Source organism: Anomalospiza imberbis, chromosome 6 (assembly GCF_031753505.1).
Source record: "Anomalospiza imberbis isolate Cuckoo-Finch-1a 21T00152 chromosome 6, ASM3175350v1, whole genome shotgun sequence".
In the NCBI taxonomy this organism is placed as follows: Eukaryota; Metazoa; Chordata; class Aves; order Passeriformes; family Viduidae; genus Anomalospiza; species Anomalospiza imberbis.
In genome coordinates this window covers 45,174,958-45,201,478 of record NC_089686.1, presented here as the reverse complement: position 1 = coordinate 45,201,478, position 26,521 = coordinate 45,174,958, and the positions used below count along the sequence as shown (strand labels likewise).

At 47.2% G+C, this 26,521-nt stretch overlaps 2 protein-coding genes across 10 annotated transcripts in view; both read right to left on the bottom strand.

Moving 5' to 3' along the window:
- Positions 1-19,197, bottom strand: part of CRACR2B (calcium release activated channel regulator 2B) — a 44,198-nt gene extending 25,001 nt beyond the window's left edge. The window contains exons 1-4 of one of the 9 annotated variants that reach the window (XR_011000160.1): positions 19,176-19,196; positions 14,555-14,677; positions 13,003-13,068; positions 11,869-12,004 (exon numbers count right to left, since the gene is read on the bottom strand). Coding sequence is in view for 5 of the 9 variants with exons in the window: in XM_068193841.1 (XP_068049942.1) it covers positions 11,869-12,004; positions 13,003-13,068; positions 14,555-14,576 (224 nt within the window). In the remaining 4 variants the exon portion in view is untranslated. Of the gene's footprint in view, positions 1-1,091; positions 1,242-2,354; positions 2,390-11,515; positions 11,674-11,868; positions 12,005-13,002; positions 13,069-14,554; positions 14,684-15,104; positions 15,128-19,175 lie in introns of those variants that run through there. The other 8 variants (XM_068193841.1, XM_068193843.1, XM_068193842.1 and 5 more) reach the window with 8 other exon arrangements.
- A 1,744-nt stretch (positions 19,198-20,941) lies between these two features.
- PNPLA2 (patatin like phospholipase domain containing 2) overlaps positions 20,942-26,521 on the bottom strand; it is a 29,823-nt gene continuing 24,243 nt past the window's right edge. The window contains exon 9 of the mRNA XM_068193891.1: positions 20,942-26,195. Within this exon, the coding sequence (XP_068049992.1) occupies positions 25,931-26,195 (265 nt within the window). The 3' untranslated portion in view covers positions 20,942-25,930. The remainder of the gene's footprint in view (positions 26,196-26,521) is intronic.

Below are 26,521 nucleotides of genomic sequence, written 5' to 3'. Positions count from 1 at the left end.
CAGGAAACAGAAAACCCAGTCGAACTTGACCCTCCACTTCCAACCCACACATGATGTAGTTAAATGCCTCGATGGTCGAAAGAACATTCAGCATCTGTATCTGGACAAAATAACCTTTGAAGTCCCCTCCAACCCAAACTACTCCATGGTTCTATGAACTGAGCAGAGGGGGGAAAGGAGTTTGTGTCAGAGACACACACCACATGCAGGTAAACCCTGTACACAACAGGGGTGTGCTAAGCCTTCCACCCTGCACCCAGCAGGGCAGCTCTGTTGCCATCACTCCTCCTCTGCCTCAGACCCACAGTGCAGTCCAAGTTCTTTGCTGGTGAAAGCCAGCTGCCAAGGGAAGGTTTCAGTGGAGACAAGAGGGTGGGAAGGGACCATTAAAGCACACAGGTAAATCTGCATGGGAGCCTATTTACAGTGATAGCCTCATATCAGCTAAGATGGGGCTCAAATGCTGTGAGCTGCTCCTCTGAGGTCTTGGTTCCTCTGGAAAGAACATGTACTTTTCCTTCTCTTGTTGCTTTTCTGCACCACACCTTCAAGCACCAAACCTGCATTAAAACTGCAAAAACCCAGAGGAGGATGAGAGCAGATAGGAGGAGGATGAGAGCAGATAGGAGGAGGATCTGCGCAAGTGACAGAAAAAAGAGAAGAAAAATGTCACTCCCAACCATCTCCCAACCAGGCCCTCTGTCTGGCCTTCCCTCTCTAACATTTTCTTGTTAATGCTTTCCAAATAGTAGCTCCTTTTTTTTTTTTTTTAATGCTATTACAGTACAAAGAAAGATCAGACAATTCCTACACTGGGAAAAATTTAATAAGCTGGGCACTCCTGACCTCTTGCCTTCGAGCTTCTGTTTTGAGAACTCATGAGCTGCCAAACAGAATTTTAATCTGAAACGTTCACCTTTATAGGAAGGAAACCACAAAACTATGGAGACATTTCAGAGGCCAAAGAAAATAGTTCCCATCACTTACAAGTACCTAAAGCAAAAAGGAAGGGGAGCACCCATTTAAGCTTAGCACTGTGACTGTAAAAATGCCTACAATGCATCCCTACACCAAGCCACCTTCTGACTTACGGATCTCATGGAATCAGACACCTTCTCCAGACAGCCCTCTTCAGCAAGACCACCACATTTTTGAAGGCCTGTTGCACTGATTGCTTTAGATTTCTCTGTCTGCAGACTTGTTTTCTGCATTGCAGGGCAGAAGTGAGCTGTGCAAGCAGGCTGAGAGCAGATTTAAACAGTGCTGGACAAAGAGGGCTTGAGGGTTGGGTTGCTTGCATTTTTTTTAATCTCCAAGAAATTAAAAGCCACGTACAGATGCCACGATAACAAACAAACAAATTCTGTTTGCACTCTTGGTACAATGGGAGGACAAAGAGCATGATGGCCAGGAAGAATGTCACATGCAAGAACGATATGAAGCTGACACAAAAGGAGAAGGCAATTACACCCCATGCTCTTTGACTCCGTTTATTACTGCTGGTCCCTGAGCCAGCGGGTGGTTCTGCTTCACAGAACAAGCAGAACGCTTCATTCCCCCTTTCAAATCAGTGTTTTTCCAGTGAACCTCTGTTTCAAATAAATATCTGCTCAAGTGACATTAAACTCTGCAGAAGACTACCTATAAATGGGTACTATTATATGTTTCTAGTCAAGTAAACATTCTTGGCAAGCAATGGACACAGAGTTGGACCCAAGATTTGGGGCATAGAGCAGAGGAAGGAAAGGGAGAAAGTATAAAAAATAAGGAGGCAGACCATATCTTTCTCTTTTGCTCTTTCTCAAACAAACCCTCCTAGCAAACATTTTTTTTGTGTTGTGGAGCCAACACAGCAAAATTTGGAGACTAAAGTTAGATTCTATACATTAGCTGGACAGACAGCTTGCTTGTGATGGTACATCTGTGTTTGTAAGTAGTAAAGAAGTCAGAAAGAACACCAGCTTACTTTTCATGGGCAAATAAAAGTGGCAAAGCTGGCCTTGAAAGAAAAACAAAAAGGACCCAAATATCTTATGTTTCCTAGATTTTACAGGTGATTATGGTGAGGAATAACAGCCACATGGGTGAATGATAATTATTGGCTTCTACAGGCCACCTTCCTGAAGGTTTTTTCCAGACCCATTCCTTTTGTAAAGATACAGCCTCAGCACAAGCAGCACCCTGTTCCAGACAGCAGCAGGGGTAGAAAGCAAAAGGGATTTCAAAGCAAGAGCTGTGACAGGATTGTAGAAAACAGCTAGAATAAGAGAAGGCACAAGTAAGCAAAGTTTTCTAAAACATCCCTCTTGCTGCCTAAGAGACACTGAGGACCCCAGAAGCAAAGATGACCTTACTTTCTTATTATCAGCTTCATCAGTTCTAGAGCAGCCCACACCAGTTGACGGCTCCCCAGCTCTGCTGCAGTAAACAAAACATGGTGCAAGGAGGATGTTCTGTTCTCTCTCAGACATTTTTTGAAGCTGAAATCCAACCCATTACATCTCTACCTCTAGCATTTCCTCATTTTATCAAAAGCCCAGCTGCACTGTAGCTCCCAAACACTGGCTAAGTTAAAAGCCTCTTAATTAGAAAAGCTGACATGGGAGCCTGATATGGACAAAAGTCTGAAAGGATTTCACTCATGTAAAAGACCAAGCCCATTAATTCAGTGTTCAGAGCAGGAAGTCTCTTGTCCAAGCTGCTTCAAGTGGCTTCAAGCCAGATGTGACTTTTTCAATGGTGAGACAGCACTTGTAGAGGAACAAAGCAGCAAATAAGAGAGAGCCCCAGGAAGCAAAATATGTTGCAGTCCTGATGGACTTCTCTCCCAGAAGCTGTGACTGAGAAATTCTTCCTCTCTGTCCCTGTTTGTAAGGGCACTGCATGGTGCAGGTGGGGCACAAAGCAGATCTCAGTTTAACAGGTGCTGTCATACCTTCCCTAGTTACAGATCACTGCAAAGGTCTGGGGCAGCAGCTTCATCAGCATGATGCACAACATCACAGAAGAACCACTTTGAAGGAGACTGAGGTCATTGGAGTACCAGAACTGTGGACTGGTATCCAAAACTGAGGCAAGCAGAGCTGGCTTAAGTGCAGAACGATCAGCTTGGGAAGAACCATTTTTTCCTAACACAAGGGGTAAAGGCAGAGAAGATATGTACAGGCAGCTAATGCTTCTGGTGAGGCATACCTGCCAGGCTCTGCCAGAGATGAAGTCAAGCCACCTCCAGTGACAAAGCCAGTGGTTGTTACCAAAACTTCTTATCAGGATTAGTTTTTCCAGGTCCCTTCTGGCAGGAAAAGGTCAGCACCAGCAAGAATCAATTTCCACACCTAACCTGGAGCCAGGACAATCTCTGCATCTTGAGCTGTTGATTTCCATCCTAAAAAGGTGTGCAATGGGTCACAGCAGAGTTGGTCTAGCCCAGCATCCTGCCTTCAACAGTGGCTGTGAATGGCTGGTGAAGGAAGAGTTACAGCAGAGCAAGCAAAGAGAAGACTTCCCTGAAGACATCTGCCAACTGATAGCCACTGACAGCCTGGGGCAGTTCCTGAGCCACAAGGTCCCTTCCTTATCTTCCAAGACACTTTTACAGCCTCCCTTTGAAACTATGAAAGCATTCACTGTTGCCATGAACATGCTGATAGAAATGGGGTGCCTGCTGCAGCCAGTGGGTGCTGACAAAGCTTCGTGGGACTATTCCAGTTTTCTGTGTACACAGTTCAACCAGCATCAACTCCATACGAAATGGAGTCCTAACTTCAAACAAGCCCGTCACCTGTGGGAAGTGTGTGGGAGACCAAAAACTCCTCTCCCAGGACCTGAGAGATAGAATGGGAAGATGGGAGTGCCAGGGATCCAGAAGGCTCCAATTGCCCTGGTCAGCAATGTTCTTCTTGAGCCCTGTCTTCCCCCACCCCACAGGTTTGGCAGCCTATGCTCAAGGTCAGCTCTGATACTGCACAGTCCAGGTTTGGGCAGTGTCCAATTTTGGATTATACCAGGTAACTCCTGCCTTGGTATGTGCAGGGGCTTAGCTAGCAAAAATTCACTTGCTCCTGCAAGACGACTTTCCCAGAGCCTGGAAAGCAAACAGGTCTTCTCAGACACAGCACAGAACAGGAAATTGCCTGTCATAAAGACAGCTCGCACCAGCTCCTGTATTTCTACACTGAGGAAACTCAGACCAGTCTTGCATGACTATTTTAACTACCTAAGGCATAAACTGAGGTTTGTCCTCTGCAAAGCTGTAGCAGAAAGTTAGCTGGCTCCCATGGGCTTGACATTGTTTAGGAAAAATCATAAGACTTGAATTTTAATCCCGACTCAGCTGGCCATGTGGCTGTGGGTAAGTCACATCACCTGCCTATGCTTATAGACTATCAGCTCCTTCAGTTTGTTTCCTGATGCTTGTGACAGCGGGCACTTTAAGATTCAATATCTGAAGACTGAGAATTACACATGAAACTAAAGCATCCAAATAGTTTCAAAGCCTCAAAGCTGAAGAATGAAAAACTAGAACACAGAAACTGCAGATTTCAACAAACAGAAAGAACAGACACAAGCTGCTTTTCCTGGAAAAGGGAGGTACTACTTTCAAGGTAGCATTACAAGGTCATCATTTCCAATTTATTGCATCAAAATACTTCTCCTCTTGTAGCTGTAAGCAGTGTTAAAGAGGTACAGGAAAGTCACGGATAAAATGCTATTAACAGCCAAGCCCTTATCTAGGTGACCCTGACCACCATGTGCACATGACAACTTTGGGGCGTTGGGTTTTTTTTGTTTTTTCCACAGCCCAATGAGAAAGGGGAAAGGAAAGTGAGGAATGCAGCCAAATTTCCACAGCTGGTCCTTAGATGACCCTAGCCACTGCAATGCATTGTGCATGCACTGACTACACTGCATTCCCAGCAGTCCTCCCCAGTGCAAGACAAGGAACCAACAGTTAATGAAGGAGGGAAAAACTAAGCACAACTGGCTGAGTGGCTTACCCAGGATTACAGAACAAGGCCAGTGTTTGGGTCCTGTAGAGGGAAACTATAAGGGAAAGCTTTCCTGTACCACTGATTTTTTGGTGACAGAGTGGTAGAAGGGAAAAATCAAAGAAGAATCATCATAGATGTACCACAAACTAAAATGTTCAGATACTTGCTGGGAGATTTCCCAAAAGACATACTCCTGTATCGCAGCCTAAGACAATATTATTAGAAACAACAAAACCACCCCCAAACTAAAGCTAAATATTTAAGCCATTTATTTAAACAAACCAGAACACACACCCTTTCCTTTCTACTCCTGATGCAGAAAAATATGTCTTACAGTTTCAAAGGAAGGAATTCACCAGGTGTTTAGGCACACAGTGATCACACTCCTGGTGCATAGGCTGGACGAGACAGGTTTGATCCCATACATGAGAAGATGAGGTGATACTACACAAAGGAGGTGAAGGGCTGGATAAGGGATCACTGCAGCAGAAGGCTGTTGCTCCAGCACATTACAAATGCACAACAAAAGCAGGCCAAGATGCAGCAAAGCATTTGATGCTTGGTCATGGAATGGAAACATCACTCAGGAGCAGGTGAGCAACAGGTAAGTTTTACAAGAAAAGGGCAATAAAATCTTTACAGGTCCTTATACCATTTTATATGAAACATATGCCACTTGCTGTTTGTTCTACCTACCTTTTCTCCCAAGGTTTTGAAAGCTGGCAACTGCTATAAAAAGTGCTCGTTGTAGGTCACAGTCACATCTACAAATTCCAGATTTTACAGCACTGTGAGATTCAGTGATCAAATATAGGTATTTACAGTTATTGTCCTGGTTGCAGGCAAGAAGCACATATGCATTGACAAAAATCCCAGCCATACAACACTGACTAGGTGAAGGCAGAGCAGAGATCTTGCCAGGGAAAAACACTGACTGCTGTGACAAACTGGCTTCCACAGATGCTGAATTTCCAAAAACTGCTCAAAGGACCTGGGTACTCACTTGATGAAAGGCCCTGCCAAGGCTCAGGCTGAAAAGGCTGGGAGAAGGGCAAAAAGAAAGTAGTTATTTCTCTAGTGTACTTTGTTCAAAATTAATTTTGCTCTTTCCCTTCTCTAGGAAATTTGTTTCCGTTGTTTGGAATTTGTTTGGGTGGTTGTTGGGTTCTCCCTTCCCAAAGGGAATGGCAGGAAAAGAAATACACTGAAAAATGAGAAAAACATCAATTGTTTTGTGAAAGTTTTTCTTTAAAAAAACCTAAGAAACCCATACACACCCTGGGCAGAAAGCCTGAAATCAGGTGTTCATATCTAGAGCTACACTTTACTCTCTCTCTTTTAATTGCCTGCACTTGACTGTATCCCTTTAAGGAAACAGGAACAAATCCAGGAACCTTTGTGTTGTTTATTCAGCAGGGGATTAGCCCAGCCTGATAGCCCTGATCTAACCCCTGCTGCCATATCTTGGATGACTTCATCGTGGGATATGCCAATAGGATACCGAGGTATATCCCAGAAACACCGACAGGTTCAAGAGCCTTCGTCATTTTTTGAAGGAGCAACTTCAAAAGAGGCTCTGTTGCAATTCACTATTTCCCTTACCAAAGCTCATCAAAGAGCAATTATCAACTGCATTATCAACTTCTTGATCTTTGCTAAAAAAATCTTGCCATGGGGAAAGTTGTTTGATTCAGACTCTATGTCTTATCACCAAGCAACCTGAGAGTGGTAATGGTTCTCTTTTTCCATTTCAAGAGGTGAACAAATAAACTTGTTAAATCTGCACTCACTCATGCTTCCCGATTCCACAGCACAACAGAAACCACCGACTGTGCCAACAATTATCAACATAAGCAGTCTGGAATACAGAGAGGTATCTACAGCATCCCAAAACAACACCCTTCACCCCAGAAATTGCCACAAATCCTCCATCACACCCTCGTGCTGCTCCCCAGCTTTGGCACTGCCAGCTAGTGGCATTTTGCAGCTCTCTCACACTGGCACAGCATTGGCACAGCAAACAGTGAGGGAGAGTGTTTGCACTGGAACCTCTCCTACTAATTGGGCTTTTGGCTTTGCTGGGTTGTTTTGCTTTGGGAATGGAGAGAGAAAGCATCAGTTTTTCCTCTAATAATATTTGGGCCAAGAGTTAATTCTCAGCAATTAAAAACAAAATCCAAACCACATTTTTTCCATAAACAGATAATGGTCTTGGATCTGTCAGTGTAACTAGCACACAGCTGATTTCTCAGAAAATAAAGAGCATGCCTGCAATAAGATATGACAAATAACAACAGCTTCCTTTACCTTATAAAGACTAACAGGTTTCGTGAAACTTTTCTCTAAAGAGACAGAACAAATCATTACATCACATAAGGATTCATCTTATATACTGCAGCATTAGCTGAACACCACTAACAGTGCTGTGAAGTTGGAGGTAGATGCTGCTTGGAGTTCAGCAATCAGAAATTAGATCATGCCTAACACCAGGTATGCTGACAACAGAATATGTGCTCTGTGGGGGATACCTACAGACCAGGCAGGTAGGCAAGAGGCAAATAAATTTTATTTGCCAGCCCAGATGTGGGAAAAAGAGGATAGAAGATAGAGGACTTGACACTTGACATCAGATACACTGGATCATTTTTGATTCAAAGTAAAAACTGAGCACTGAGAGCCCAGGCTAAGGAGATCCCTGAACTCTTCTACTCATCTTTTCCAGGGATTGTTGAGACAGGTAGGAATGGCCCATAAGGAAGACAAGATCCAAACTTAATCTGGCATTTAAAGCTCTTCAGGAAATTACATAAATCCAGAGAAGATCCTCAGTTCTTTTAATGGAACATGAGTGGCAACTCCCTCCTGCCCTACCTGCTCCTTTAGAGAAGGGAGCACTTGCATGCAGATCAGGTTGTACCAGAGACAACAACCAGGATTCAGCATCCTTCTGCTGGGCTCATGCCACCTTTTACTGAACAGCTAAGGTGTCATCAAGCTAAAAAGGACCTGAACTGCTGCAGCTCAGCAGAGACACATCAGGAGAAAGGCTGCTGAGGAGACTCCTTTCACACCCTGCAAGCAGCAGAGGCACCAGCTACATGAGGCTCTTCCCTAGCCCTCAGGAATGCAACCACACTTGGTGTCCTGCAGACAAAAAATCAGGATGAAAGCAGGCACAGCTCAGTCCTCTGCTGCTGGAGGGCCAGACACATTTCATCAGTGTTCTTGAAGTTGTCTAAGGCAAAAATATGCAGAAACAGCCTTTTGTTTAATAAATGGATAAAAGATTCTAAAGGATACACAAAGCTTCAAATGCTAAAATTTAGGTGTTGTGGAGTTGCCTGTGTAACCAATTCCTGAAAGGCGGAGATGGTGAAGAATCCAGTCACTGTTTCCTTTAAGAAAAGAATCCGGGGGCCTCAGATTAAGCTGGTGATGGCACTTACACATCAAACAGGAGGAATCACTTCTCTACAAAGCCTTTGAGTGTATCACCTCACTGACGTGAGATGCTGAGAATGTCAAGGGCATTTCAAGAGCTGCAGAAGCGGCTGTTTTGTTCCGCTCTGAGTTTGTCTATGAAGGACTATTACAAAAAATAGCTGGTTTGGGGAAAATTTTCTTTTCTACAAATAGCTAAAAGAGTGTCTTAGGATAGTATCATCCCATTTTTATGCCGGGAAGATGAAAGTATCAGCCATTTGCTGCTGTAGGAGACACAGGGCTGGTTCAGCCTGTTCCTCAGCATGAATAGAGGCTGCTCTCACATCTGCACAAACCCCCCTCAAAGTACATGAAATCTTTGACCCAAAGGACCACAGCATTTGCTGCATTTTCACCAGCAAAAAGTCTAATGAACTGGACTTGATATTTCAACAGCCAAAGGCCAGGCTTCTCCCCACAACTGCCATGGCCACCATGGGTACAGAAATCCACTCAGCTCTTCGAGTCCTCAGATTCTAGCTGCCTATGTCATACCAAAACAAAGATTTTCCTTTCCAATAAGAAGCTGAATCTCTCCATGACAACCTCACACCTGGTCTGGTCTCAGCAGGATCCCTCCTGGGCTGCTGTTACATATGCACCCTCACCCAGCAGAGTTACTGTTTAAGTCAGTCAGTCACACTCTTCCAGGCTTCTTTCGAGTAGTTTTCACCTCTGTTGTAAAAGAGAGAAACATTTGGTATTGCTTCATGGAGGATGAGCTTTCTACCACCCAGCCTCAGGATGCTGAACAAGAAAAGTGTTCATGGCTTCCTCCAGGTGATTCCCAATTTTGTTTTGCCACTTCTGCGTTAAATTTCCCAACAGCCCCCCACTGACTTAAGCATAGGTCCCTCCTGGCCAGCTGCAAGTTTTCCTCAGTCACTTCAGTGCCCTCTTTGTACAAAGGCTAAAAATCCTGAAACAATGCCATGTCACCTGGAGTACCACAGGTGTGAGCTCAGAGAAGTGCACAAGAGCCTCACCTTTGTTGATCAAGATCCTTTGTCTTGAAATCAGCCTCACAAAAGAAAAATTCATAGCCTTATGTTGTCCTCAGATTGCTCCCCCAGCATGCACAGATACAATATCAAACCACAACATCAGACTTCCCAATCCTCTTCTCCTTTCCCCTTTCAAAGGAAAAACTTCTTTTTGGTAAAACATTCACATTGTTTACTGAATACATGTGGTAAACAGTGATTTCTTTTCCAGCTGAGCCAGCAAGTTCTCTGCAGAACCTGAAACCTCATTGCACAGAGGGCTGGATACAACTGCTGGGGGGATGCAAGAAATTCAAGCATATTTTCCTCATCCCAAGAAATTCTCCTCCAATATTTTGAGAGCTGGACACCACTATCTCACCTCCATAAATATTTTCTAGGCTACAGGTTAGCGATGGGATCAGCAGGAAAAGCTTTACCTCACTGTTCTGAACTTGCAAGATGCACTTAAAAAACAAAAAAGGTTTGGAAACATTAACAAGTAGGAATGAGTATGGATAGGATTTCTAGGCACCACAGCTCCCTGTACAAGTATCTCTCTAGCTGATGCTGTATTGGTTTTGCCCAGGAGGGATGCATGGACAGTTTGACCTTTCTGCAAATGTTGTCAGAACAACAAACAGAGCCGAGGCAGGTGAGTGAAGCTAATTTCCAAGAAGATGATTAACCCATTCTCTGCCTCACAGAGAGGAAAACTGCCCTGTTCATATGTGTGTGACACTTGGTTACCTCTCACCTCTTGCCAAGAGTAAGGTAAAGGTAAAAATTCACTCCTTCCAGTGAGCTCAGGAGGTGTTGGCTATGCTGTGCAAAACACCTTTCCTGAAACACCAGTGTAACCTATGCACTGGAAAAGGGTGAAGTCCATGCCCTGAGTAGAGACACTGCCTGGCTGTCAGATCATTGAGGGGAGCACAGTTAAGTCTTGAATCCAAATACCACCACTCCCCCTCCCAAAAGAAGAAAGGATCGGTCTGAATGTGCAAGAATTCCAGGATCTAGTGCAAGATACCAGAAATATCCTCTCCTTTTCTCATTCAGAGGGGACAATCACAACAAATACTAAAAGCCTCAGACTTCTACAAGACAGAAAACTAGAGAATGTTTTCAGCAGCCACAAGCCTTGAGCTTCTCCTCCACAAAGCGGGATAACACTGGCACATGAAGGGCACCTGTTCCTGGCATACCAGGCACAGCTTAGTGGAAAGAGCAATCAAAGCAAGCAACAGCATTTGAAGCAAAGTTGGAAGCAGATGCTGTTTGAGAGGTGCTTTTGCTCAGCGTGTACAACTGTTCTAGAAAAAGTAAAATTACCGTGGGGCTGGGGGGATATTCCTGTCTGACAAAATCTGTCACTGAGTCAGAAGCCCACAGCAGGAACAATGACGTGGAATTACAAAAGAGGGTGGAGGAGAATAGGGGAATAGCTATGTTTATGAGAGATAGTGGGAAATTTCCTGCCAAATGCTTTTAAAGCAAAATTTCTAGTTGTCTTCAGAAAGCATGCAGTGGAAAAACCTTAGTCAGACCAGCTCAAGATATCCATTTCTTTAAAAAAATAATTTTAAAAAATACCAGAATTTCACACATTCTAATATTCAGCTATTACTCCAAATCAGCAGTTTCCCAAATCAGTAAGTCACTAGAATCAGTTAAGCATCTCTCAGAACCACATCAGAACTGAGAGCAAGTTTCTTCAATTCGACATTTGCAAAGAGCTCTTTTAACTGCAGCATTAATTAATTAAGCACCCCAGCTCTTGAAAACCAATCAATAAATTTTCCTTCCTCTGTCATGGGACTAACAACTGGTTTTTGCAGTGATATACAATGCCACTGCACTCAGTGAGCTCCACTCTGCGGCTTTAAAGCAAAAGCAGGAAGTCGGAACAGAAAATTCCTAGGGAGAAACTCTGCTGAGACAGAGCTACTCACAAACTCGTCCAGACATCCTGCTAAAACAATTCTTTGCCCAAATGAGAGACGTTCTTCCCTCCCCGGCACCCCATTTTGTCTCTCTGCTGGTGTCCCCAAATACCTGGAGCAGCAGGACAGTGTTGCTTCCCTTCCCTGGAAGCAGCAGTATGTTCCACAACAAGAAGCTAGCGGGGAAGGAACACCGCCACTGTAAATAGAGGATCAGAGCCGGTCCAAGCCAGGAGGTGTGGTCTGCACCGCTCCCTACGCATCTCAGCCCCTTTCCAACACAGCCTCATAGTCCTCGGTTCAGAGGGCAGCACAAGAAAACCTGCCCTTGAGCTTCCAAGGTAAATTCCTTGTAATCCCACCTTATGCACAGCTGCGAGGGAGAAGGGCTTTCTGGGCTGCCTTAGGCAAGAGAGGAAGAAGGGGTAAGAAAGCAGATGATCCCTCATCTCACATTGAACTTACCTTCCATGAGAAACTCTAGCTGTGTTTCTACTTAGCTTGCTGCCTTGCCCCCAACCAATTTCCACCAGGCAAGGGCTGGAAACTACCCCTGTGAATCCTGCCTCAAGTTTAACTCCAGTTTTACAAGGCTGGCAACCTGTTTCACAAGGAGAAACACAGAGAACTCAGGAAAAGAGAGACGCAAAGCATAAAATGACAGGACAAGGAGCATGTTTCCAAAGCATCATAAAACATACACCAGGGGTGGGGTGCACGGCCCAGGACTGTCTCACTAAAGCAGCCAGAAAAGCCACCCTCTGTCCTGCTACTGACAGAGCACCGCTCTATCCCACAGCATCCCCAAAAGGAAGCAAAGCCATCCCTGCCTGCTGACAGCTGGAGATACTGATGGGGATTTGTCGCTCAGTGGCAGCTCCAGAGTCTGCAGGCAGCACAAAGATGCTCTCAGCTCTGTCCGGTCCTACTGGTTAAGCCTGAGGTCTTTTCAGGAAAGGTGACAAAGGAAAGACAAAAAGGAAAGTGTTAAGACCCTGGCAGGCTGGCTCTTCATCACTTGGTAAGGTTTTGTGCCCTTTTCTCACCCCTACCCCAAATGCCTCTTTTGCCCAGGAAACAAGCCTTGCTGTACAAATCATGAGCAGGCAAGCCTACCCTCTACAGAAAGGAAAACCCCCTTTTCCACCAAATTTCCACTGAGAAGACTCCAGCTGGTATCGGAACAGCAGAGACCCCATCAATCTGCAAAGAGAGGAGCTCCAAACAGCCCAATTCCCCCAGCAGCAAGCAAATGGGACCTGCAGAAGGCAAAGACAGGTCCTTCTCTATTATTTTAAGACGGTTATTTCAAAACCCAGACTAAAAAATGGACATGAAGCCTACTACAAACAATCATAATTGTCTTTACTAGAGATTTAACAGGGCCAGAGAGTTCCCCTGAGCCATGTGGGAGGAATCTGTGCTAGCAGAGGGCATGATCACCTTTCCATTCCTCACAGGCTCAGCTTTGCCTCACCTACAAGACCCCAAATCCCCTGGGGCAGGCTCTAACAGAGCAGCTGTGGCAAAAAACCCAATAAAACCAAACAAACCCATACCAAGTGAGGTATCTGCCTCCAAGCAGGAGAGTTTACTCACCATTTTGTTCACCATTGCTGCAGAAGCCCTGCTTGACAGTGACCCATGGTTTTGGCTGGGATGCTGCTAGAACAGCATAAAAAAGGGAGCAAACTGCTTTCCTGCACCTTGTACACTGTCCTATCTCTAATCTCCTCCTGGAGTTCTTTATAAACGTTCTCTAAGTACTGACCACAACAAAAAAAGCTTATAAAACACACACACAAAAAAAAAAAACCCCAAACCCCACACTTTGGAGGCACATTAATGAATCCTTAGTGTTACATGGATAAAGGCCAAGAAATACAAAAAGTTATGGTTCCCATAGTAATGCTAATTCAACCATACTGCACATCCTGTGTATTTAGTGGCACACATTGAAAAGAAAAAGGCTTCATCTACCAATGCTTAAAAGGTTTTTGATTTAGTAAAGACCCTTGAATACCACCCCCCACATGCAACATTTATTGTTCAGAGCAGTGGATTTTCAGATGGAATTGGATTAAGCCAATCTAAGCATCACTCCAGTTCCCCATATCTAGGGCAGTAGCAAGAGCTCTCAAGCATGATTACAGACTGAACATTATTTGCCCAACCTGAATACAGGAAAGGGATCCAGGCTTCAGAGTGGCTTGAGTCACCAAATCACAGTCGGCACAGATTCTGCACTCAGATGCAGCGGGGACTTGGTAAGGAGAGAGGGGAGACAACAACCAACCAAGCCCCCCACACCCATAGCTAGCAGGTGTTAATCCATTCCTACAAACTCTCACTTATTTGATGCCAACAGCCTGAAATATCCTGCCTGGTATCCCACCTCACAAGTCCAGGAACAGGTGAGCTACAGCCATGCTGACCTTTCTCCAGCACAAATCCATGTATTGCTCTGCTCTCCCAGCTCCCGAGGGCTCATCTCCATGCTTGGCATAAAGCCCACACCACTCTTCGAGAGGGAACAGCTACAAGTGGTCCATTTGCATTTAGCGGCTTTGACTGAGCTATCTGATTTGCATAGGAAGCGAAAGAGACTTTACCCATAGGAAATCCATTAAATCAAAGGGGTTTGAGCACCTCTACCGAGCACAGGATTGCCCCTCTGGCTACATGTCTGGGAGAAAGGAAAGGTAGATCAGGCATCTTGCAAACTCCTTAGAGAAGAAAAGAGGACAAGGAAGAAGGAAGGCAGCTCTCAAGCACAGGAGCAAAGTGTGCAACAGAAGAAACATGGACATTTGTGAGAGTGCCCACATGTCCTTTCTCCCTACAATAAATCTGAACTTTTTTCTGAGTTTCCATTATCTCAGACAGAAGGACACAGTTCAGGGCAACAGATAACTCAGAACTTCAAAAGCCAAAGGAGAAGAGAGAGAGACACTGCTGCTGAAGAAGTTCTCAGCCCTGCTAGACACCAGGTCACCCACACAGCCCTGCTTGGAGGGCACCAATATGATGGAGCTGCCACGAAGCAACATCCACACCAGGGTCTGCACAGGACACAGGCACACACAGCAGATGTCCTTCTGTCCACAGGGCTACTGGGTGGCTGTTCCTTCACTCACACTCTTGCACTCACCTTCCCTGTTGGGCTCCAGCATCAAGTCTCCATGTTTTAAAGAGGCTTTGCTACCCTCCCTGCAGCTGAAGAACCCGGCTATTCCTCTGAGCTGCGCAAATTCCAGTCAGCATCTAGCCACACCTGCCAAGGGTTTTGGTCATGCTTTATCTTATCTAAGCAATGATGACGCTTGTCTTTCTTCTTGGGCAAAGCTCAGTAGCTCAGCACCTGCTGAGGAGGGGAGCTGGGCAGGAGCCAGGAGCTTCAGCCTGCAGCAATTCACCCCAGAGCAGATGGCTCTGCTGGCCTGCCTGTCCCACCCCACAAAAAATGGGCATTGAGTCCACAAACTGGAGACTGGGGGGAAAATAAGGCTCAGCAATACATACACTTCTTGCCCCATTTTCAGCTCAGGTGCTGGCACAGGCACACAGCTCACCTTCCCTAGACACAATACAGCCCCACTATTCCTTGCCAGGAGACAAAGCAGTGCTTACAGGAAGGCAGAAGTTTTGTCTGGAGGTAAGACTTCAACATCTGTTACGCCGTCAACCTATAGGTCACCTACCACTTCAATCCCCAGCTGGAGATGAGCTTGGTTTTCTCCTCTTCATTTCCCAGAGGGAAGAAGAGGGGGAAATGAGGCAGATAAAAGCATTACTCTTATTCATGGATGTTATGCTGAACAAATTGGAGAGGAATTCAGCTACTGCAACGGTGAGGGCCACCAAGTTCCTGTGGGATGTGTTAGATCTGCCTCCCTGCACTTGAACCTCTGCCCAGCTCCCACCATGCTCAGCCAAGGGTTTACAGCTAACCTGCAAGCTTGCTGTCTCCTTTTCCAGAGGCTTGACTCACCTAGCTATATCCAAACATAGCTGAAGTTTTCCCACAAGGTTTGCTTTCCGTAGCCTAAATGACATATTTAGAAATTCCGCAATTTTATTTTTAACACCACACAGCTCCTCCTCCAAAGGTCTGCAGATATCCTGCCTGCTATTCATTGGAAAAGCTTGAAGTAGGAAGCAATAAACAGGTAGATGTGTTACCTTTATTGCACAGTTACAAAAATTAGTCTTTTTTCAAGCCTTTACTGCACTGCTTTACTTTCAACCAGCACATGTGCTAAAGGCTAATTCCTTCAAAAAGCTGTAGGATAGGTCTTCATAGCTTTCCCCTTATCCACAGTCTCATCTCTCCAGAAACACAGGTTGCGTCAGCCCAGGATACCTCACCTGCTGTGAGCAGGGACACCTTCACACCTGCCAGGATCTTACCAACAACACAAGCTCAAGCCAACCCCAAGCCCACACAGTGCTAGAGCACCACAGCAAATCTTAGGAGACTCATGGCTCCCAGGCACATTTTCAGAGCTCTCCTGCCATCCCCAGAACAACAGAAGCCTTTCCTGCAGGGCTTTCAATCCTCAGACAGTACTTCTGAACCCGGCAGTCCCTTCCACAGAGATGGGGCAGTAACTGGTACAGAACAGCGATACAAAGTCTTGTACCAGCAGAGACTGAAGGTACAGAAGCAGAGGCAAGAGCTCCTCCTTCAGATGACATCTCTGCTAAATTAACTGCAATCACACACTTCACTGGATAGAAAGCAGGAATGATACAAGCCTCCTTGCTCTCACTCCTTTTACCTGACAGATTTCCCCCTAGTTATGCCAAGCAGATAAGAACACTGTAATCTTCCAAAGCATTGCACCAAATCTCATTTCCTTCAAAACAAACCTATGATTAGATTAAAGCCACAGTCTCTGAGAGCACAAGACAGTATTTGTTGCTGCTTTAGTGCTCTGTCACACAAGGTTAAGCGAAAAACATTTGGTTAAAAAGTCCACAGGGCTTCCCAGCCATGTTATTCCAACTTGAATTAAGCACAGGAAAGCCCAGTGTGGCTCCAGCCTTCATTTGAAAGTCCACAGTACCACAAGCCCACCTCTGCTTTGGGGACTGTCTTCTCCCAAAGTTCACAATATTTGTTATCCCGCTTGAGACACCTAGGTCTTGCAGTCAAGTGAAATACAGAGATTCAAGCATTCCTGGCAGCTTATACAGACACCCAGAAATCTTCAAGACAATCAGAAATAAGCAGGAAAAAGCAAATTAAGAATGGGATTCAAAAGGGGAAAAAAGTCGTTTTATGGTTTGGTTTTTTTAATGTGTGGCTGGTGGTACATAAAAGCTTAGGGTTGGCAAACCTTTTGATCATGTGGCCAGAGGGGAGCACCTGGTGCTCCTTGCCACAGCAGAAGCCCATGGGAATACTTACTAGATCCACCCCAGTGCTGCTTGCACAGCTGCAGAGGTCAGGTTTGCTTAGCAAAATGTGCATTAGAGCCATGCAGAGGGAAATCCTTCTCAGATTCAGCCAAGAAATTAAAGGCTAGGGATGCAGGATGAGAAAAAGAGAACATTGCTAGGAAAATATTAGGAGGGTAAATCAGGACATCCACAGCACCTCCCTGTCAAGCTGCTGGGCTAGGGGGTACCTCCAAGGATACACAGTGACAAAGGACAGAAGCTCTTGCTAATCGTTGCAATTCTGCTGTTCTGGAAGGACAGCAAATGAATCATGAGAGATTCAGATGTACAAAGTAAACCAAGTCTTTCCACGGACAGCAAGCCAAGGCATCTGGCAGGAAGGGGGGAGATGCTGCTCCACTCAGTGGAAGATGACACATTTGCTACAGCTGAAGTTTCTCGTCACTGTCCTTAAATCCAAGACAAGCTCCTACAAGCAGGGGAGGAGAGGAGGGACTATTCAGTCCCCAGAGCAGCCTTATGAAATCAAAAATATTTAGACAGTGAGCAGCTGCATTACGAAAACCAAACCTAGTTTGCTGTACATAGGGATCGATTTCCTTAAAGCTCTCTGACCATGAAGAGCATTGTGCACAGAGCTGAGCCCATGTGATTTCTGTTGCCATCAATTGTCCTCGTCCCATTAGTTCATTTTCTGAGGCTGCCTGGCAAAGTCATGAGGAACAGCAGTTCCCCAGCACTGTCTGTGTGCTGCTAAAGACAGCCCCACTTGGAGCCCTCCTTTGCAGCACCACCTTCAGGTGAGCAGACAGGAGGTTCTTGATTCATCAGATGCATCAAATTGGGGTGTGGGGGAGAAATTTTCCTATCTGATGGTGACAAAACAACCAAGCAGACTTTCCAGAGTATAGTTGATATTTCCACTGTAGCTTGCCACAAGAGGCCAAGAGAAGAGTGATGCTTCAGGAAATGAAAATATTTTTTGCCCAGCAAGGTAGCTTCAAAGACATTTTATACCATCTTATGAAAAATTCTAAAGTTTTGTATCTCAGGCCTCACATCACTCTCTGTGGAGCAGGGTGTCCTGGCAAAGAGACACCCCAGCTCACTGCAGCTTTCCAGAACCTCCTCTGGACCACCTGAACTGGACACTGAAAGGACAGATCAAACTGATTATCTGATTGGTCAAGAAAAGCAATTTCCATCGCCCTCAGGATATATATATATATATATATATATATATATATATATATATATATATATTCATCTACATATAGCTGGTTAGATGATCCTCAGAAATAAATGTAGCTTTAGAGCATGGAAAAATAAGATACAACTGCCTCTGAACCTGCAAAAGGCAAAGCTAGAAATTAAGATATTCTGAGCCCTCTCTGATGCAAAACAACCACCAGAATAAGCAAGAACTCAGCAAGTCACAACTAAACAAGTAAACTGTGTTTGGATGATCCTGCCTCCTCAGGATATTCCTGAGCACAGCCATCTCCCTGTGTCTGAGGCTCTTTTCCCCTCAGCTGACCTCTTTTCCCCTCAGCTATTTTCAGGAAGTCCTACAGGAAGGCCTTAGGTTCAACACACAAATTCACCGAAGTGCATCCCATGAGTGCAAGATATTAAAGAGAAAGACGCCGCAGTCTTAGGAGAGGGAAAGCTGTGGTACTTTTCTCCTTCCAGAGAAGGAGAAGCAGCACAAACACAGCTGCTGTAGGAACCTGCAGCATCTTTATAAGGTGCCGTGTCATCTGCACCTGGACCATGGCAAGAAAGAATATTCCGTGAACAAAGAATATTGGAAAAAGGAAAAGAGAAAATAACAAGGTCTCCACTCAGGTTCAACAAGAAAGACCAAAGTTCCGTGACCGCTTATCAAAGGAGCCTGCAGGCTTCAGAGCGACAGAAGAGGAGAGAAGGCAAAAGAAGCAGCAGCTCCCCATGCCGGAGCCCACCAGGGCGGCGCTCCCCATGCCGAGGCACGGCCGCAGCTCCGCCTCAGGAGCGCTGTGTGCGGGAGAAGGCAGCGTTGCACAGGAACCTGGATGCTCCGTGCCCGTCCGCCACCGGCGAGGGACCTCCGACAGCTGGGGACGGGGCAGGTGTGTGGCTGTGGCCAGGCGAGGAGCCCCCAGCCCTCCGCTGTCCTCTCCCCACAGCCGCAGGGGGGCCGCGGGCAGGCCGGCGAGGCGAGGGTGAAGGCGCAGGCGGGGCCTCTGGCTGGGCCAGCCGCTGCCCGACAGCCCGGCCGCGGGTCCCGGCCGGGCAGAGCCGGCAGCTGCCCCGGGGAGAGGACCGGAGCACCGCACCCCCGCCCCGGTGCCGCTGCCGCCCCGGACTGCCCGCACGGCGCTTACCTGGCCCGGCCCGGCCCGGCGGGAGCGAGCGGCACCTGCGGCCGCCCTGGCGGGAGCGGAGCCGCCGCTGGCGCCGGGCGGCCCCGGCCGGAAATGAGCGGGGCCGCGGGCGGGCGGCCGGGCCGAACCCGGCGGGCAGGCGGCAGCGGGAGCCGGGCCGGGCCCCTCGGGATAAGCGGCACAGCGCCCACCCCGAGAGAGAGCCAGCACCCCCGAGGGCCAGCACAGCCGCGCAGCCAGCCCCGCTCGCGGCCACTCCCCCGGCGGAGCCGCAGGCAGCGCCCGGGCGGCTTTAGGGCTTTATCCATTTCTCTGATTAACAGCACCGGGCTGGGGGCTTTGTTGTTTTGCAGTCGTTGGAGGTTAGGAAAGCTGTTTGCTTTACCAGGTGCATCCCAGCATGCTAATGACAGCACTTGTCCCCGTCACGTGACAGCACCGAACAAAGTCTCTTCCTAAAGTTTCCGGCTGTCAAAAGCCTGGGCAAAGAGGAGCCCGAGCCCCGCAGCGCCCAGCCGAGCCCCGCAGCGCCCAGCCGAGCCGCGCAGCGCCCAGCAGAGCCCCGCAGCGCCCAGCAGCGCCCAGCCGAGCCCCGCAGCGCCCAGCCGAGCCGCGCAGCGCCCAGCAGAGCCCCGCAGCGCCCAGCCGAGCCCCGCAGCGCCCCGCAGCGCCCAGCAGAGCCCCGCAGCGCCCAGCAGAGCCCAGCAGAGCCCCGCAGCGCCCAGCCGAGCCGCGCAGCGCCCAGCAGAGCCCCGCAGCGCCCAGCCGAGCCGCGCAGCGCCCAGCAGAGCCCCGCAGCGCCCAGCAGCGCCCAGCCGAGCCCCGCAGCGCCCAGCCGAGCCCCGCAGCGCCCAGCCGAGCCGCGCAGCGCCCAGCCGAGCCCCGCAGCGCCCAGCCGAGCCGCGCAGCGCCCAGCCGAGCCCCGCAGCGCCCAGCCGAGCCCCGCAGCGCCCACCAGAGCTCGGCAGCGCCCAGCAGAGCCCCGCAGCGCCCAGCCGAGCCCCGCAGCGCCCAGCAGAGCTCGGCAGCGCCCAGCCGAGCCCCGCAGCGCCCAGCCGAGCCCCGCAGCGCCCAGCAGAGCTCGGCAGCGCCCAGCCGAGCCCCGCAGCGCCCAGCAGAGCCCCGCAGCGCCCAGCCCCAGCCTGCGTGAGGCTCTCGTCCCTGCTCCGGGCGACCCCAGCTGCGCAGCCCGGCCGTGCCCAGATCCCCGGGCTGGCACCAAGGAAAGCCCCGGCCTTCCCACAAGCCAAGGGCAGGTGGTTTCCGTGCACTCCAGCTGTAGAGTAACCGGGGCAGACCTCGGTGTCTGTCATAATAGGCAGACACACAACAGCCAGTACCATCTATTTCACCAGCGAGGAAACAGACTCTCTAGAAAGACGGGTCAGTATCCTCAAAAGGCGGTCCCGTAATGGAGAAGTTTCAGATTTGTGAATAACGTTTTACTAACCCTTTCATAGGTGCCAAACACCTGCTATTCCCACCAGAGGGTGCTTAATTCCTCCTGGAAACCCGGGTCTGCCACAGAGCTCAAATAAACTGAGGCTAACAGCACTTGGGGCATTTAGGCTTGAGTAAATCAGAACTGGACCAAAATGCACCTCTAGATCAATGTCCCCTTTATTGTGTACTGATAAATACTGACCCCAAGAGGAACTTGAATGGGCTTGGGCTTAGCAAAACAAACCCACATCATACAGTACATCCAAAAAATATTTAATAAACCTTTAAACAGCACGAGAAGCAGCCTACCAGAGCCAGGTAAATATATTGAGAAAGTTTTTATTAGAAGATATATTTCTGCCAAAATAAATAGTTACATTTTCTTCAGCAAAACATTAGAAAATAGAAACAGGAAGAAAAAAAAGCATCAACAATTTAATACTGAACTTTTAAAGTGACTGTGAACACTACTTAGTGACATTGTCACGTAAATACATAACTTGTTATGCTATTGCTGGTCTAGCTGCTGCTCTGACACCAGTAATTTCCACAGGACCTCCACATGTGTTGTGTGCTTAAGGGTCTTCTCAAACTCAGTGGCAGCAGTGGAGTCCCAGGACACACAAAGCTCAAAGAGCTGGTTTAGATGCTGTTTTCAAGAACAAGAGAAAACCCCAGAAGTGAGAGGTATTTATTTCAAAGTTACATTTCCAAGTCCTCTGTTCAGAACTAGAGTTTCATCCTCCCTGTGCAGGAGGGCTGATGTGGATCCAAAGAGTGAGGTGGATGCAGTTAGGGGCTGTCCTAGTGGAGCTGCCTGCAGGTTGAAAAGGAGCAATGTCCCACCAGCAGGCAAGGGGAAGGAGAGAGAGGAGAGGGGAGTGAGTCGTGCTGCACTCAGAAAGGCAGACACCAGAGGGACAGGAGGCCAGAGCCCACTGTAAAGGCACAGCGTGTGTTTGGCAAAAACGAGCTGGCTGACACGGCAGCCAGGTGAGGTGGCCCATTCTCTCACCGATGTAAGGAGAAGACAAAGCTAGAGAAAACTGTTGGCAAGGCCCTCTGACTTTGGCGGCCCTGCCACCCACCACATCTGGCATATATTTAGTAGAAATTTACTCTTGTTTTATTCCCATAAAGAATAAACACACACAGAGTTTCATGTATTTCTCCCACAACCGCTTTGGCAAAGGTGAGAGCTCTTTTCTCCAAGGAAGTAGTGAATTACTAGATAATTTTTATAAATTAATAAAACCACTGGGGAATATAAAAGTACTGGAGACACCCCAGTGCTGGCAGACAGCAGATTCTCTTTTATCCTCTGAGTGTTGCAGGTACACAGCCTTCCAAGAAGCCATGAGAGGACAATTCCTAGGTCTTACATATAGTGGTCAGTATTTTCTCCTACCCCTTGAAAATCAGCTTGCAACAGTATTAGCAGTAGGGCAGGCAGCAAACCAAACCAATTACACTACACACTACTTGTGGGTTACAGAGCATGCCATAGGCATGGACTGTTGTACACAAAACAACTCTATAGTGTTGTACAGGTTAGGGGCTGGTTAGATGCACAACAAGGTCACCATTAGCCTTGTTAAAAGCAGCAATTACTAACACAGGAAGGAGGAAAAAATAGTGGATTCCTGAATGCACAGATCCTTTATGTGAAACAGTGGAAAGGGCAAGGGTTGGGACTCCTGCAGGAATCCAGTGAATGCTATAAGGACCATTGGACATGGACTACAAGATGAACTTTTGTCCAGGAACCTGACCTCTCACTCACCATACACTGGAGAGCCCTGCTGGGCCACCCAGCCACACAATCTGGAGCAGAAAGGACTGACTGCCACAGATGACCTTGCTCCTAAAGACTTGGCAAGTGAGGGTTAATCACCAATGGCTGCCCAGAACTTTGCACGCCATGAAGTACACACAGAACAAGAAGCTGAACAGCTCCAGTGAGCACTGTTGTAATAAACCCCTCCATATCCAATCCAGAGCCTATCACAAGGTTTCCAGAGATTTCAAAAAGAGTGGAGTCTCATCTAGATAAGGCAGCACTGCATAACAAAAACCTATTCACAAGCTGACACAGCCCTTTTTCTGCATCAGTGGGAAAGGAGATCTTCCCTAATTCCTTCATCCTTTGCAATCTGTGATGGACAAGCAGCAAGAACTTCAAGCAAATGGGTAAAACTTTTAAAAAGGAAAATGAGGCTAGTTTCAGGTATTTTTAACAGATCTGCAGTTCCTTTATCAGAGCTCAAATCTATAAAGCCTACAAGAGCCATTGTAACACTAGGGGAATAAAAACAGGCAAAGAAAGGGTTAATAGAGAGTGGTACTTTCCCAGTATCCTTCACACCCTGCAGATTAGCATAGGGAGAACAGGAATTTCCTTGTGAAGAGTTAGACCTTTATTTTTAAAGCCAGGCTTTGATTTGTGGTTATAATTTGAAGTGTACAAAAGTTTCTTGTGGAGAAATTAATATAATAAATTAAACTACAGATGAGGTGAAACCCAGAACAAAACTCAGGCCTTTTACCAGGCACAGCTGTTAGTCTCTTGAAATGCATGAACCAAAATCCCCAAGCCTTCTGGATCAGAGCACTGGAAGACAGTGGCATCAGCCCAGTCAGCACCAGCCCAGTCAGTTCTGATGCAAAAGGCAAGGGATAAGGGTGCCAAGCTGCAACTTCTTAGCACACTCTGTTGCCAAGAGTATTTTATTTCATAGTTTAGTGGTTTACATAATCACTCAGTGGTTTTACCAGTCCAGGAAGAAGGGATAAAAAAATACTTGCATCATTTTCTCCACCCAACTATTAACTCAAAAAAAAGAGTCAAAAGGGCAGCAGCTCCTAAACACAAGATTTTTCTTATGCAGTTTTGCCCCTCTCAGATGTTTTGTTTTTGGACAAAATGCCTTAATTTCTTGCCACTAAATATCTCTATGTTCTTGCCAATTGCTCTATGGGCACTAGGGACAAGAGATATGCACTTGGCAATCTAAGTAGCTGTGTGTGTCCCATTCCTCCCAAAAAGGTAGTCCAAAACAGTGAAAGAAAAGAAATCCCATACCAAACCACACAATGAACACCTTTTTTCAATTCCAGTCTTCATCAAATTCATCTTGCTCCCACTAAGTGACAGTAGCTTGTTGCTGGTTCACTTCCACTAGCATCTACCATTTTTTTCTGTGTGCTTTAAACAATCACAAGATCGACTTGTTTGGTAATTGAATGTTCTATCCTGATTTCAGAATCCTCCAGTTTTTTCTCTTCCTGTAGTGACTTCCCTGTTCCCTAACCGACTTAATTATGCAAAGCTTAAGACTAAATCTGACTGCTTAAGTGCAGGCCTGCTTTGTAAACGACACAGGCCCTTGTGTTACATAGTTTTGTCCAGCAAGGGCAGTGGGGTGACAATCTAAGTCACAAGTTCATTCTTGCACTGCCTCCTGGGCAGAGGCCCACTCCATTGCCTCCCAGCTTGGCACAGCCACTGCAGGAAAGTCCCGATGCTTATCCATCTCCACACAAACACCAAACCCATGCCCAGTGCACAACTGTGCTCATAGGAAACAGCACCCACTCTGTCACCCACACTGCTCATGAAGATTTACTACTTTCTCCAGTGATTAGCACAACTTCTGGGTTTATTTTCCCTCTCTAAATCTAAGGTGCAAACCAGAGTCTATTAAAAATTACTATTCCGTGTATAGGCTACACAATCAGCTTCCAATACCCTGTCCTGCTCCCCAGCAAAGACAGCTTATGTTTGCTTTGGCCATTGCACACTGTTTGTGCTAGGAGAGGTAGAAGACACCTCATGTAGCAAGACAAGCAGCAGAAAAAGATTCCAGAAGCTGGGTTTGTCAGAGTGCGAAGACCTACGCTTAAGTCCATGCAATCCCCCACGTCTCACCCTGTTTAGAGCAGGGAGTTCATACTTCTCACACAAGCCACAACCAGACCACTGTGGAGAAGGCAGTGCCTCAAGAGTCCTGCTCTGCTACAGCTCTGGTCTTTTAAGGGGCAAGACAAAGAGGAGCCAGTTCCAAGTGGCTGCATCTGCATCAACAGTCTTCACTTCTCATGCTCCTGCTATTGCTAGCTGTAAAGCAGGACCTCTGAGCCACAACACGAGTCAGGCAAGCTGTGATGCTGTTGTAGCTACAAGCCTAAATCCTTCTCACTCCAAAGCCTCAACAACCAAACTTTCTGAGCAAAAGAGAGATAGAAGCCTCAGTTTGGCAGGAGATCCATTCTGTATCACCCACTTGGAATTTGCCTCAGTTGTGCAGCCCCTTAAGAAGGAGCAAAGCCCAACTGACCCTGTCAGAGGCAGCCACTTTCCCAGCACTTGCTGTGACACTCCACCACAAGCCTCTCAAAAATAACATGCCCTGCACAACAATTCTCATCTTCCTACAATCACTTCATATTGCTTCAGCTGCTAAGTTGATCCTGAGATAGCCAGGCTGAGCTTTTTTCAGAGCAACCCCACACCAATTCCATTCACAGAGTCAGGAATAGGGCCTCAAATTCAACATGTTTCCCTGGGAAAAAAATCTGTCAAAATTACTTCTTTAAATAAGCTCAGTCACTTAACACTCAGAGTTCAAGTCACAGTACATCCCTGAGGACCCCAGTCAAAAAGGGAGAGACGAGGACAACATGAATCAGGGAAAATACATAACTTTTCTACACTTCTGCAGTTCCAGTGTAGTCTTCTGCAGGACCAGCTCTGGCTTCTGGTGTGGATGCAATTAAGGAAGAGAGGAAAGGACATGGTTTCAGCAAAGAAGAAAGTCTGGAGGAGATTTGAAAGCCATAAGAAAAATTTGTTTGGCAAGAGGCTACTTCATCTTCCAGTAGCACAAAGAACTAAGGGTTGTCAGATGATTTAAGGAGAGGAATCAAGACACATGCTCTGAAAAACCAAAGGAGGTAAAAGCTGTATGAACTTGAGAGCGCCATCTACATCCTGGTTATTTGGCGGTAAAAAGCCAGTGGCAATTCAAAGTGCACTATTTGGGGAAGCCCAGCTGGGTCAGCATCAGCCTGGCCACAGGCAATGGCCAGGCCTCACCACAAGTCTAGAGCAAGGAATCAGCCTGTGTGTGGCTGTGAACACAAAGGTCCCTTGCTTGGCCCAGTGGGCAACAAATGGCTACAGTCAATTCCACCAGTCTCCCCTTTGCAACATACTCGGGAGCATGGGGCAGCCTGCTGCTGAGGGACAAGACTGGTCCCACCCTATGTCCATTCTCCTTCCCACCCACTCTCATCCCCTCACAGCAGCAGGCTCAGAAGAGTGGCAGGCACTCTTTTGCACAGTCTAGAGGAGGAAGCTTTAGCTGAAACCCTTCCCGAGGGAAGAGGGAGGCTTGCATGTCCATGTTGATGCAGAGCAAGCCCAGCATGAGCTGGCGCTGGTACTCCTCCCACTTCATCATGACGTCAGAAACCGAGCGGTTGCTCCTCATCCACATGGGCAGTGCTTCACCACAAGGTGCCGGGGGAGAAATTGGCAGCTTCTGGGGCCCTCCGAGCTCGAGGTGGTAGTAAAGTCTGAAAGGCAAACACATGCAAAGATTCAGTACATGGGCAGGCCACCAGACTAGAGAGCTCCAGTACCACAGTCCTGTTTTGTACTAAACTGACTACATGATTTTAGTGAGAAGTCTGTGTGCCCATTTTCCCCCCTCACATCTCTCAGTTTTTCAGACCATGAACCCTTTTGGGTAAGAATCACACCTTTGTACTAGGATCAAATCACACCTGGGACCCCCTGACATCTACTGTGAGAGTTTCCTACCCTCATCCACACAACAGTCTTGCCACAGCCTCAAGCCAGGGGCTATTGCAGCAGTTCAGTCCAGAAGCACAGGCACACA